Source organism: Bufo gargarizans, chromosome 9 (genome assembly GCF_014858855.1).
Source record: "Bufo gargarizans isolate SCDJY-AF-19 chromosome 9, ASM1485885v1, whole genome shotgun sequence".
Lineage (NCBI taxonomy): Eukaryota > Metazoa > Chordata > Amphibia > Anura > Bufonidae > Bufo > Bufo gargarizans.
In genome coordinates this window covers 34,361,698-34,376,707 of record NC_058088.1, presented here as the reverse complement: position 1 = coordinate 34,376,707, position 15,010 = coordinate 34,361,698, and the positions used below count along the sequence as shown (strand labels likewise).

The 15,010-nt window shown below is 44.1% G+C and overlaps 1 protein-coding gene across 1 annotated transcript in view; it reads left to right on the top strand.

The window, feature by feature from the left end:
• The window catches only part of LRCH2 (leucine rich repeats and calponin homology domain containing 2), a 112,338-nt gene that overhangs the window by 91,278 nt on the left and 6,050 nt on the right, over positions 1 to 15,010 (top strand). The window contains exons 16-18 of the mRNA XM_044268945.1: positions 7,957 to 8,014; positions 9,596 to 9,705; positions 13,592 to 13,729. Coding sequence (XP_044124880.1) covers positions 7,957 to 8,014; positions 9,596 to 9,705; positions 13,592 to 13,729 — 306 coding nt within the window. The remainder of the gene's footprint in view (positions 1 to 7,956; positions 8,015 to 9,595; positions 9,706 to 13,591; positions 13,730 to 15,010) is intronic.

Sequence of the window (15,010 nt, the reverse complement as noted above, 5' to 3'; positions counted from 1 at the left end):
CCAGGACGTTTGGCGGGCCCACGTCTCTGACGCTTGGGCACTCGAGATTGTATCCTCGGGATACGTGATAGAGTTCCTGTCTCTTCCCCCAGACAGGTTTTTTTCAATTCTGTCTTCCATGGGACCCCGAGCGGGCCTTCTCCCAAGCCATTTAGTCCCTTCTGGATCGGGGAGTCCTCTCTCCTGTTTCCCCAGCAGAAAGGTTCAAGGGGTTTTATTCGAACCTTTTCATGGTCCCAAAAAAGGAGAGCTCTGTACGCCCAATCCTGGACCTCAAGATACTGAGCAAGTTTCTCCGTCTCCAGCGGTTTCGGATGGAATCCCTTAGTTCCGTAATTGCTTCTCTGAAGCAGGGGGGATTCCTTTCGGCCGTGGATATCCAAGATGCATACCTCACGTTCCCATTGCGCAGAGTCGCCAGTGCTTCCTGAGGTTTGCAATATGAGACCATAATTATCAGTTTGTCGCCCTCCCATTCGGGCTGGCAACGAATGAGAGGGCGCCTCGGGTATTCACAAAGATTCTGGCCCCTCGTCTCGCCCTACTCCGTTCCAGAGGCATCTTTCTCATGCCTTATCTGGACGACATCTCATCAAGGCTCCTTCTTTTGCTTAGGCGCCGAGCAGCGTATGAATTACGCTTGAAGCTCTTGCACGTTTCGGGTGGCTCTCTGACTCCCTCCAGACAACTGGTCTTCCTGGGTATGTTTCTGGTCACGGAAGCGGCACAGGTCCACCTTCCCTAGGACAAGCGACTGGCCTTACACCGCGTAGTTAGGGTTCTTCTCGACTGCAGGCTTCCGACCATATCGACTCTGCATGAGGACGTTAGGGAAGATGGTTGCCTGTTTCAATTTTTTCAAGAGCCTTGACTGTCCCATCCACCTCTTCCTCAGGTGCGGTCGTCCCTTTGTTGGTGGCTGTCTGTTCCAATTCCGAAAGGGTCCTTCCTTCCGATATCCTGGACCGTTGTTACCACCGACGCCAGTCTGCTGTGTTGGGGAGGCACATGGTCTTGGTCGGTGTCCAAGCTCCCGATCAATGTCCAGGAGCTCAGGGTGATAATTCTTTCCCTCCGACATTGAACCCACCTCTTGAAGGGTGGCGTACATAAACCAACAGGGGGGGGGGGGGGACACACAGCCTCGCAGTGAAGCAGGAATCTGCCAAGATCTTACGGTGGGCGGAGGCCCATGTTCCGGCAATTTCAGCAATCTACATCCTCTGTGTGGAAAACTGGACTGCGGACTTCCTCAGCAGGACCACGATTGATCCGGGCGAGTGGTCCCTTCACCCAGAGGTATTCGAGGCGGTCTGTCTACGTTGGGGGTCGCCCCGACGTGGATTTGATGGCCTCACAGCTCAATCGGAAACTTCCCACCTTTCTATCCCGAGCAAGAGATCCGGAAGCTTGCTGCGTGGATGCCCTAATCTCCCCTTGGCAAGGATTCTCCCTCCTTGACATGTTTCCCCCCTTACCCCTCCTACCCAGGGTTCTACGAAAAATCAGGATGGAGGGCATTCCGATGATCCTAGTCGCCCCGTCATGCTTGGTATGCCGACCTTGTTCTACTTCTAGGAGATATCCCTTGGTCACTACCCCTCGGAGACTACATTCTTTCGCAGGGACCTGTCTTCCATCAGTATTTAAGGTCTCTTCATTTGACGGCTTGGCCATTGAGACCGCCTTTCTAACACGAAGAGATTTTTCAGCGGATGTCATCCGCACTATGATTCAGGCCAGGAAGCCTTTGTCGTCCAGGATCTATTACAGGATCTGGAGGTCATTCCTTGGTTTCTGTTAAAGCCGTAATATTCCACCAGTTCGTTCTTCTCTCCCCACTTTCTTCAATCAGGGTTGCACCTTGGTCTGGCCCTTAGTTCCTTGAAGGGTCAGGTGTCGGCGCTTTCTATTTTTTTCCAGTGCCGTATGGCCCCCCCTGCGGCCTGTAAGGACTTTTCTTCAAGGTGTAGCACATAGGGTTCCCCCGTACCATCCTCCTTTACCATCTTGGGATTTGAATTTGGTCCTCTCAGCGCTCCAGACTTCTCCCTTTAAACCATTGCCGGAGATTTCTCTCCTACTCCTGTCCCTTCCACTGTACGGACTCCCGTTTTTGTCATTCTTGAGGGTCCTCGCAAGGGATTGGCGGCCTCCAAGGTGGCAATCGCACGTTGGATTCTGGCTGCAGTTGTGGAGGATTACCGCGCCCGGGGCAGAGTTCCGCCCTTAGAGGTCACGGCTCATTCCACCAGAGCGGTGGGCGCATCTTGGGCTCGGAGGATTCGCGCTTCAGCTGCACAGTTTTGTAAGATGGCTACTTGGTCCTCCTTACACACTTTCACAAAATTTTACCAGGTGCATTCTTGGGCCGCATGGTTTTGCAGGTGGCAGTTTCTAAGATGCCTGCAGGGACGCTTGCTTCCATGGGTCTGTGGTTTTTCCCTCCCTGTGGACTACTCTGGGACGTCCCATGGTTCCTGTGTCCCCCAATGAATATGGGCGAGAAAAGGAGATTTTTGTATAACTTTCCATTAAAATCTCTTTCTCGCTCATCATTGGGGGACACAGCACCCACCCAGTATTGTTGTCGACCACAGTTGTGGCAGTTTCTGGTTTGAACCCCGTTGGGTCTTTTGGCATGGTTTGTGTTCCATGTTTTTTTTCTTTGGTTGGCTTGCTTCTCCTACTGCTTGTGCACAAACTGAAGCTCTCTCTCCAGGCTGAAGGGGGTATAGCTTCCAGGGGAGGAGCTAACAGCTTTATCTAGTGTCAACGCCCGCTAGAGGACATACAGTCAGGTCCATAAATATTGGGACATCGACACAATTATAACATTTTTGGGCTCTATACACCACCACAATGGATTTGAAATGTAACTGAAGATGTGCTTTAACTGCAGACTGTCAGCTTTAATTTGAGGGTATTTACATCCAAATCAGGTGAATGGTGTAGGAATTACAACAGTTTGCATCTGTGCATCCCACTTGTTAAGGGTAATGGGACAATTGGCTTCTCAGCTGTTCCATAGCCAGGTGTGTGTTATTCCCTCATCATCCCAATTACAATGAGCAGATTAAAGGTCCAGAGTTCATTTCAAGTGTGCTATATGCATTTGGAATCTGTTGCTGTCAACTCTCAAGATGAGATCCAAAGAGCGTTTACTATCAGTGAAGCAAGCCATCATTAGGCTGAAAAAACAAAACCAACCCATTAGAGACATAGCAAAAAGATTAGGCGTGGCCTAAACAACTGTTTGGAAAATTCTTAAAAAGAAGGAATGCAAAGGTGATCTCAGCAACACCAAAAAACCCGGAAGACCACGGAAAAAAACTGTGGTGGATGACCAAAGAATTCTTTCCTTGGTGAAGAAAACACACTTCACAATAGTTGGCAAAATCAAGAACACTCTCCAGGAGGTAGGTATATGTGTGTCAAAGTCAACAATCAAGAGAAGACTTCACCAGAGTGAATACAGAGGGTTCACCACAAGATGTAAACCATTGGTGAGCCTCAAAAACAGGAAGGCCAGATTAGTTTGCCAAATGACATTAAAAAAGCCTTCACAGTTCTGGAACAACATCCTATGGACAGATGAGACCAAGATCAACTTGTACCAGAGTGATGGGCAGAGAAGAGTATGGAGAAGGAAAGGAACTGCTCATGATCCTAAGCATACCACCTCATCAGTGAAGCAAGTTGGTGGTAGTGGCATGGCGTTGGCATGTATGGCTGCCAATGGAACTAGTTCTCTTGTATTTATTGATGATGTGACTGCTGACAAAAGCAGCAGGATGAATTCTGAAGTGTTTCAGGCAATATTATCTGCTCATATTCAGCCAAATGCTTCAGAACTCATTGGACGGTACTTCACAGTGCAGCTGGACAATGACCTAAAGCATACTGCAAAAGCAACCAAATAGTTTTTTTAAGGGAAAGAAGTGGAATGTTATGCAATGGCCAAGTCAATCACCTGACCTGAATCCGATTGAGCATGCATTTCACTTGCTGAAGACAAAACTAAAGGGAAAATGCCCCAAGAACAAGCAGGAAATGAAGACATGTTGCAGTACAGGCCTGGCAGGATGAAACCCAGCGTCTGGTGATGTCTATGTATAGTGCCAAAAATGTTAGAATTGTGTTGATGTCCCAATAATTATGGACCTGACTGTAGCTATACCCACGGTTCCTGTGTACCCCAATGAAGAGTGAGAGAGATTTTACTGGTAAGTTATACAAAAATCTCCTTGTCTGCCATGTGCCCATAGAGCAGTTTACCACCACATATGGGGTATTTCTTTAAACTGCAGAATCAGTCATGTATATTGAGATTTATTTTACTGTTAACCCTTGTTGTGTTGCAATAAAAATTTGATTAACAAAATAAAATCTACCAAAAAAGTGAAATTTAGAAATTTCACCACCATTTGTCTTTCATTCTTGTGGAACACCTCAAGGGTTAATAAAGTTTGTAACATCAGTTTTGAATAATTTGAGCGGTGCAGTTTCTAAAATGTCATTTATGGTTGGTTTCCATTGCATAAGCCGCTCAAAATCACTTTATAACTGCATTGGTGCTTAAAGAAAATTTGAAAAATTGCTTCTAAAATTCGAAGCCTTCTAACGTCCTAAAAAAATAAAATGACATTTACAAAAGTATGCCAACATAAAGCAGACATATGGGGAATGTTGATTGATAACTATTTTATGAAGTATTACGATCTTAAGTCGAGAAATTCAAATTTAGAAAATTGATTTATTTTTTCCTAACTTTTGGTGAATTTTGGATTATTTTATATATAAAGGTGAAATATATATATAGACTCACATTTACCACTGTCATGAAGTACAATTTGTCAAGAGAGAACATTCTCTGAATGGCCTGGATAAGTAAAAGCAGTCCAAAGTTATTACCACATAAAGTGACGCATGTCAGATTTGCCATCTGCCTGGGATTTAAGGTGAAAAGTGGCTCGGTACTGAAAGGGTTAAATGGTTTTCTGGGGTTTGGATATTTGATCGGTCGGGGTCCGACACCAGGGACCTCTGCAGATCAGATGTTTCAGAAGGCAACGGCGCTTTTGTGATCACCACGGTCTTCTTGCAGCTTACCAAGCACAGCGCCAAGTGTGATGCCAAGCACAGCCACTATACAATGTACGGCACCGTGCTTGGTAAGCTGCATGAAGGCCACACCGCTTACACGAGCACCGTTGCCTTCTCGGACGCTCCCAGGTGTCAGACCCTCACCGATCGTATCAGTACCCTTTTATTCATGGGATAACCGTTTAAAGACTATGCAGACCTGATGGTTTAAACTGCCTAAAGAGTAATCTTTTCCATAAATCAGAGATTAGCTTTCTCTCCACTTGTCAGGGTCTTCTTGACACCCACAATCTGTACTTGCTGTATTCTAAGGGTCCATTCACATGTCAGCAGAAAGGGTTGCAGAACTTGTGCGGACCCATTCATTCTCTATGGGGCAGAAATGGATGCGGACAGATGTCTGCATCTGCATTTCCAGAGGGCGCCCCCGATCTTCTGGTCTGCGGCTCCGGAAAAGAATAGAACATGTCCTATTCTTGTCTGCAATTGCGGACAAGAATAGGCAGTTCTATGGGGGAGCTGGCCGGGTGTATTGCGGATCCGCAATATACTACGGACGCGTGAATGGACCCTAAATCTGCTAGTAAAATCCTTTTTCAGTAAAGCACTGATAATAATGGATTATCAGCTTAGTGAGAGATCAGGTTAGAGCGACTGCCTTTCCAAATATTTTGAGAGGGGAGAAGAAGGGAGCAGCTGCAGAGTGAGAGAGACGCACATACAGAGATGCTGGTTCAGCTTTTTGTAAGTGTTGTGCCATCTCACCCCAGTGCTGGATTTGCAGCTACAGTACTGCTGTATGATCTCAGCGCTACCATGTCTGTGTATGTGAAAGGTGGGGTGCCGAATTTCCTCATCTGTGTATGGGATGCATCATGCCAACTAGTGTCCACGCTCTCTGGAGCTGTGCTTAGAGGAGTTGAGAGATGGAGACTACAGAGGCTACTCCTCATGTATACATGTGTGACCTGATACAGAGAAGGTAGTCAATCGCTGTGTTTTAGGGGTAGAGTAAGCGGGACTCTCACAGGCTCTATTAGGAGTCCTGTCAAGATTGATTCTGCTTTTTTACTAAGACCTCCAAATCGTATTGACCTATATGTCCCAGAACCCATCTTCTTACCCTCTGATATTGTGCTCTCAGAGCAGCACGGGACAGATTCACTTTAAATGGGTTGTCCAGCTTCTACAACAATTTTACCTATGTCTCAGACAGCACTGCACATGACTTAAAAAAGGCTCCCCACATGTGCTGCTACGGCCGCTCACTGGCCTCACCGGTGACGTGTTCCCAGGTTGGCAGGTCACTTGCTGTTTGGGGAACTTGTCCTGGAAGTTTACTTTCTGGGGACCTCGAGGAGCAGGACCTGGTCCTCCGCACTGGAAGGACAGTGGCTGGGAACAGATGTGTGCATTTTTAATGTTATGTAGAGTGCTTTTTTTAGGGCAGGATTATATTCAGTGACTTCAGGGTCATGTCTTCCCCCACTGTGTATGCATTTCTGAAGAGATTGCAGCAGGTTTTTCATCTACTCCCAGATGTGCAATAAACAGTCTGAAAGTTTGTTTCAGGATGTTATTCTATCAATATTATGTCTAAGATGTCTAATATTTTCTTGTGTATGATAGGCTAACATTTCTGGAATATTTGCTGACTTAAGCAGAACGGTTTTGTACCTAAGACAATGTGAGGGAGATATACTAAGACTGATGTTACAAACTCCAGCCCTTCGGGTCCATTCGCACGTCCGTAGTGTATTGCAGATCTGCAATACACCTGGCCGGCACCCCCATAGAAATGCCTATTCTTGTCCGCAATTGCGTACAAGAATAGGACATGTTCTATTTATTTTAATTTTTTTCCGGAGCTGCGGACCGGAACACCGAGAGCGCATAGCGTGCTCTCCGCATCCATTCCGTCCCCATAGAGAATGAATGGGTCCGCACCCGTTCCGCCAAATTGCGGAACGGATGCAGACCCATTTCGACGTGTGAATGGAGCCTTAGTATAAAGACAAAGGCCTCTTACTAAATTTGGTGCATTTTCAGTCAGTCCGTGCGCCAGACTTCCAAATCTACGCTACGGGCTGGTATAGGTTTCAACTATCATTACCGCCAGTTTCTGGTGTAAATCTATTCTGCCGTGGAAGGCCACGCCCCTCCCACTAAGCCCACCCACTCTTCTTGTTAATAAGAACTGGTGACTCGCCTTGTGGAGCCCCTTAAAACCCAGAGTTGTCGCTCAGTTTTCACCGCCGGGCTGCAGCCCTGATATCCCATATATAATATTTAGCATTAGCCCACACCACTGGTACTAGACCGCTGAGGCCAGTGTACAATGGTACACAGGCTTTTGGCGCAGCTAAAATTTTAAATGACTGTTGCAACCTGGTGGAATGGATGGAGCAGAATCGCTGAATTGGGAGGGGGCTCCTGAAAGTGAGTTTTTTTTATGTTTATATATAACCTTTTTAAGTGGCCATTTGCTATGTATACATTTTCAAACTAATCATGATTGTCATGTTTAATGCATTCACTTTACAGCATTTTAGTGCCTCTTTCGAGTGGTTGTAGGAACATAAAGGGGCAATATGTCTCCACCAAGTATAGACTGTGTGCCATCAGGAAACTCATTTTCATTACTTTAGCCATTCAGAACCATCTTCTGTGAACTGGGAAGCAAAGTCTCACTGGCCAAACCAGCGTGCCCACACTTGAGCCATCCATATGAATGTCACTGCAGTAACAGATCACAATAATTAGCTGATCTTCTAAAAATAATAATTTGATACTTGTCTTGTAAGATTTTTGTTTCCCTGTGAAGTCTGACTTTTTTATTTTATATGATAGGATTGTGAAAGGTCACATAGCAATTCACCAACACCATTTGGATTAAAGCCAAGATCTGGTAAGCATGTCTACTTGTCGTCTTCACATGTTTAGGACCTAGGAATTACTTTCTAAATCTACTTGATCCACCTAAATATTCATGCACCCACCTGTCCTCCCCTCTTTGACAAAACAATTCCTTAAAAAATATATTCATTAATTGTTCACGTTGCCTTCACCTCTAGCCAAAAGTGTTAGTGATTGTGACCCTTTAACCAGAGTTTTCAGCAAAGTTTTGATGAATCATAGAGACATATAAAAACGTTTTGATGGGACCTGAGTGCGAAGACCCCCACTAATCGCTAGAATGAAGAGAGAACCCCTGGCATATCTCGCTCTCTCTCCCCTCTGCAGGAGGGGAAACAAGATGGAGTCAATACAAAGTGTATAGTGCAGTGAGGAGAGAGAGTGCAAATATGAAAGCGCTTCTTTCTTTCTTTTTTTTTTAGGTAAAAATGTTAAATTTAAAGATGCTCCAAATTTAACAAACAATGTGCAGCATTTGATACATTTGGTGCAAAGTACTCCCAACACAGACAAAAAAAAAAAAGCTAATTTCAGATATTGCCCTTATGATAACTTCCCCCTATAGACATGTTTGGAGATGGACAAACAACTTGTTCATACTTAAAAGTTTTACATTTACAACTTTGTATCTCAAGATGACCACTAACTTTCAGGCCACAATTATCTGTATATTCATTTTCAGCCCCCCTGATGCTCAGGTTGCAACTTTTTCCTAGTTTCTGATTTTGCTGATGTGGACACAGTCTGCAAATAAAACATTCTAGATTGGAGGTCTGTGTCCAGTAGGGATCGACCGATTAATGGAGTTACCGATTATTATTGGCCGATATTCATGATTTTTAAAGTTATCGGTATCTGCATCTAACCTTGCCGATAATGCGTCCAGCGAGCTATCACAGACAGCAGCGCGCTCATGTTCCCTCAGCAGCACAGGGAAGAAGGAGTCGCTCTCTCCCTTTTCCCTGTGCTGCGCGGCCAATGAGGAGAGACGGGGGGGCGGGCGCACTGTGCCACCAATGAAAGTTAACATCTAATACAAGTACAAGAGGCGGTGCCCAGCCTATATGGCAGGAAGCTGTGATCGGCAGCAGTTAACACCTCAGTTGTGGCTGATCGCCGGTTATGTGATTCTGCACTGACACACCCGCATCCTGTACTAAATGTTAATTAACATTTGTGGCGCAGTGCACCCTCACCAGTATTAAAAACATTGGTGGTGCAGTGTGCCCCACAACCCCCCCCCCCTCCGTATTAAAATCATCGGCCACAGGGTCCCTTTCTCCTCATTGGTGGCAGTGGCAGCTTCTGATCGGAGCCCCAGCTGTGTAATCCTGGAGCTCCGATTGATTACCATGCAGAGTGCTGTCGGAGCCATGTCAGATACAGCAGCAGAATGATGGCAAATTATTAAATTGTGTCTTCAATTTCCAATTGGAAAGCAAATGATTAATAACACTAATTCCAGCACAAAGATGTCCTTAGCCTTTGAATGACTGATGGTTTTTAGGAGCGTTGTATATTAATGTGTAATTTCACACGTTTAATCATGGTACTGGCTCTCCTCCTATTTCAGCTTTTCGTTCTTCTCGGCAAGACTTCGGGACATTAGATCCAGGTTTCACAATGCGAAGAAAAATGGAGCATCTAAGAGAAGAGAGAGAACAGATAAAACAGCTGCGGAATGTATGTGACAGTGGATTGTGTTTGCTTTTTTGAGGTTTGGTGGTCCCAGCATGAGGACAATTTCTTGATAACACTAGCAGCAATTATATTATGATGGGAGAAAGTGCCATATATGAGAAGACATTTTTACATAGGAGTCAAACAGGTCTCTACTATAGACAGCCTTAAAAGGGACCTGTCACCACTCCTGACATGTCTATTCTATTCCACATGGAATGACAGTTCTGGAGAAATTTTTCTTATGACTCTCTCAAAACTATTATTTCTGCAGGAAGTTTTTGAATAAAGGTACAACTGTTTGTTACCAGCTTTGGGTGTATCCCTAAACAGTCAGACACTGTCTAATGAATGCTGCCACTGTGAGACTGTGCAGGGTCACACCCCTGATAACACCCAGTTGTACCATTTATTCATAAGTTCTAGCTGGAGTAATAAGAGCAATGGTACAACATAGTGATCTAAAAAGATGTTTCAGAATTATTGTTACATGGCGAATTCAAGAAGTTACAAAAACAAATAAGTCAGAGGTGACAGTCCTCTTTAACCTCCTAACGGTCGCAATAAAATTGGGAAAAACCCTCCCAAAATTTAACTTTTTATAAAATTTAAAATTTTTAATGTGTCTGAAGTAAATCCTGTTGGTGCACAATGCAGGGGACACAATTGCCTTTTAACCCCTTAGTGACATAATTATTTTTAGCCTTAAGGACCAGTTACATTTTTTCTCTGTGTTCCGGCAGTCAACTTTTTAAAGGGAACCTGCCACCTGGATTTTGAGTATAGAGCGGAGGACATGGGCTGCTAGATCGCTGCTAGCACGTCCGCAATATCTATTCCCCATAGCTTTCTGTGTTTTTATTGTTTAAAAAAATAAAACTATTTTCAATATATATGTAAATGAGGCAAGTAAGAAGCCCAAGGAGCTATTACTAACGTTTCCAGAGCCCAGCATCGCCCACTGTGAAGGAGCCCAGCACCGCCCCGCATCCTCCGAATCTCCTCCTTGCTCCCCTACATCCTAACGCTAGAGCACCATAATCTTGCAGTGTCTGCATAGGGTTCCTTCCCTGTGCTGGCATCAGCCTCAGAGAACAAACTGCGCATGCGCTAGCTCGTGCATCGCGAGATCACGGCGCTCTAGCTTTGTGACATCGGAGAGCAAGGAGGAGATTGGGAGGAAACGGGGCGGTGCTGGACTCATCTCTGAAGCATGGAGGAGACAGGACTCCTCTAAGGTTCATTTACATATATGACGGGAACATTTATTTTAGGTTTTTCTCTGAACTGATAGTTCGTTCAAAATAGATTTTAATATCATTATTAATGTATTAAAAAGTATTTTTAGATAAGTGAGTGGATGAATAGGCTTAGAAAGTGACGACAGGTTACCTTTAAAGGAAGGAGAGGTTGGCTGCTTTAGCTGCTCATATCTCTGGTTTAGTAGCAGCTAGAGATATGGGCTTCTGTTGGCCAACGAGCTGTCCCATTGAAGTGAATGGGACTGCTTCTTGTAATTACACCTGCTCAATGCTGAGATGTCGACGGCGAGCAGGTAAACAATCAAAGGAATGCTGAGCTAGCACGGCATGTGGCCTTCTCTTTAACCAGCCGACCCCTGCCCATCTAATATTGATGACCTATCCTGTGGATAGTTCATCAATAAAAATATCTTAGAAAGCCCCTTTTAAAATGTATTAAAAAAATTAAGTTAAAAAATTACAGCTTTTCCCATAAAAAAAACAAACAAAACTATTTTCAGTGGAAAGAAATGCAAAAATAGAATCCCCTCCACCTATTTGGTATTGCTGCTGGGAAAAAAAAAAAGCAAACAAAAAACGCACCCCAAAATTATGCCAATGAAAACTGCAAGTTGTCCCTCAAAAATCAAGCCCCCACACCACTCTGTAAAACAAAAAATGAAGTTACGGGTCTTGGAATGCGGAGGCGTAAAAGCATTTTATAACTTAAATACCGAAAGAGTTAATAAGTGTCACCCAGTAAGTTATGTGTACATCAAAAAGGAGCCATTAAAACTACAACTTGTCCTTGAAAAAACAAGTACTTATACGGCTACACTCACGGAAAAATAAAAGAAAGTTATAGCTCTTGAAAGGCGACGATGAAAAAAATAGTTTAGTCACTAAGCCTTAATGCATTTTGGGGGAAGGGGTTAATAGTGATTTTAAGAAAAAACGACTGGGTCTGTTCAAATGAACGACTTGGGGCTGTTTCACATGAGCGGATGCCGTGCGTGACATCCGCTGCGTGAATGAGAGCCAAGACCCGCTGCGGACAGAAGAAGCACTAGGCATTAACATGATTGATAATGATAAGATAAGATGCCTTTATTGTCACTGTACAATACAATGTAATACAATGTACAATACAATGAAATGTTGTTTGGAGCAATCCTAGATGCCATGGACAGAGGAACAAGAACTGACATTTAAACTAAATGCAGTGTGTGTGTGTATATGTGTGTGTGTGTGTGTATGTGTATATATATATATATATATATATATATATATATATATATATATATATATATATATATATATATATATATATATATATATAGCAAGAGCAAAGTAGGAAGTGCGGACATGAGGTCATCTTGGGGTCATGAATGCAGCAGTCACTTTCAGTCTGTGGTAGTTTCTATCCTAGGAAGGGGCAATAATCTCAGAGCATTTAGGAGACTGATTGCTTTGGGGTAAAAGCTGTTCTTCAGCCTAGTGGTGCGGGCATGTAGGGCTCTAAGATGCCTACCAGAGGGTAGGGGAGTGAAAAGGCTGTGGCCGGGGTGAGTTGGATCCCCGCAGATAATTTTTGCCCTGTTGCTGCAGCGGGCAGTGAAGATGTCATCCAGTGATAGTAACTGAGTACCAGTGATTGGCAGAGTACCAGTAACTGAGTACCAGTGATGCTCCGTGCCTTTCTGTGATCTCTTTACTACAAAATCACAGTGAGATAAAGTTGTCACCGTGATTTTGTAGTAAAGAGATCATAGAGCGCCACGGAGCATTATAAATCATGTTAATGCTCCGTGCTTCTTCTGCCCGTAGCGGGTCTTGGCTGTCATTCACGCAGCGGATGTCACGCACGGCATCCGCTAGTGTGAAACAGCCCTTAATGTTTCTAATCAGTCTCTGTCTCCAGAAATTCAACAAAAGCTGTATAGACAAAACTAGGAAAAAGCTCTGAAACCTATCCTAATGACACACTAGCCATAACCAGAGCAGTATATTTGGGTGTCAAATTCACTTTTAAAATTGATGTGTATAATATATTATTACTAATGATCCACAGACAATACTCCCTATTGCACCATGTACAGCCTAGACTAACATTACTGAGAAGGAAGGGCAGGGTTTTATTCTTTAGTGTTGGCAGTGTGCCTGCTATTCAGTGCCAGTCGCGCTGAAGCTCTTGATTTAGCTGGGTACGTCTAGAACCAAAGTTCAGTAAATTAGCATTTAGAAAGTGAGTGCACAAGAAACAGGCAGCACAAAATAATGTCTATCTGTATTAAACATCTAAATAATTAAAAATCAGCCACAGGAAAGAGGGAAGACGTCATTGCCAGGACACACCACAATGCCAGTCAATACAGAACAAGCTACTTTCTCTGCAAATCGATCAATATATCACAATAATAACATGCAATCATACCGCTATATTACAGTCATCCCAAAATAAGTACAGGTAACCCATGTCCGACAACACTGCAAATGGCATCCACCCGGACACGTGTTTTCGCAGAAATACCTTGGTCTGGACCCCTTGATCAATGCATTTCTGCCCAAAACCACGTAGGAGTTTACACTGCCTCCATGGACATATGCAGCTTATAGTCCTTTATTAAAGAAATACATTATTTCTCCAGAATCTGGAGTCCAGGCTGAAGGTCATCTTGCCAGAAGATATTGGAGGAGCTCTTATGGACGGCGTAGTGTTATGTCATCTTGCCAATCATATACGACCCCGTTCAGTTGCAAGCATACACGTTCCATCACCAGCAGTGGTAAGATTTCTTTGGTTTTTTTTCCACGTATATTGTTTGGCCATTCATAATCAACCATGGCAGTGCTAACATAACGATAGAGCTATTAATCTTCTGTACCTCACAAACTTTCTTTCAGGGTATGGCCTCGTTCAGACTTCAGTATTTAAAGGGCATCTGTCAGCAGATTTGTACCTATGACACTGGCTGACCTGTTACATGTGCGCTTGGCATCTGAAAGCATCTGTGTTGGTCCCATGTTCATATGTGCCTGCATTGCTGCCAGAAATGATGTTTTAATACTTGCCAAGGAGCCATGGGGGGCATTGCAGTAACACCTAGAGGCTCGTCTCTCTCTGCAATTGCCACAACCCTGTCCTTTGATTGACACGCCAGGTGTTATGATGTTTTCACTGCCTGAGAGCTGAGCCTTTAGGTGTAACGGCAAAACCCCCATTGCTCCCACAGCCTCCTTTGCATGTATATTAAAACATAATTTTTCTCGGCAATGCGGGCACATATATGAACATGGGACCAACAAATGCCTTCAGCTGCCAAGGTACACATCTGTTGACAGACGCCCTTAATTTGTATTATTCAGGCTTTTTATTTTTTATAAAGGAAATTTGTCAGCAGTTTTTGACCATGCTAAACTGCTGACAGCACTTGGTAACAGCTGGGGAGAGCAGGGCAAACATACCTTTTGTGTAGCTTTCACTCTCAGGAGTAGTGAGAATATGAACTTTTATTCTGCCCCTTAAGTGCACTGAAACTTTTTTGTGAAGTGCACTCTACATTGAGCTGCTTCACAGTCTCTACGGCCTGCTGTGAGTGACAGCTGCAGTGGTCTCTCAGTTGGATGCCACAGAGCAGAGAAGGGCTGTTTTAGTTGTAAGGTGTGTAAACCAACACAAGCCGCTCCATCAGTGTAGTAAGCGGCTCGAGTCTGCTGCAGTGCTGGGATGTTACCGCTCAGCATAGTCCGTGACATTCCCAGTGTTTATAGCCAGTAGAAATATTCCTTTAATGGATCCATTAACAGTTTAAGGAGTCTAATTGTATAGATTCCCTGACAGGACTGATTGCAGTGTCAGACTGTGCAGGGACAGACGTGCAACTGGTAACACCCAGTTGACCAAAGTTCACATGTCTCTTAGGAATAATAGAGGAACCGTAGAAGTGCCACAGAATTGTCATATCATGTGGAATACAATAATTCCTAGGTGACAGGTCCTCATTAAATACATTCAATTAAAATGTTTGCTTTGTTCCCTGCCACGCTGTTATCAATCAGTGATATTC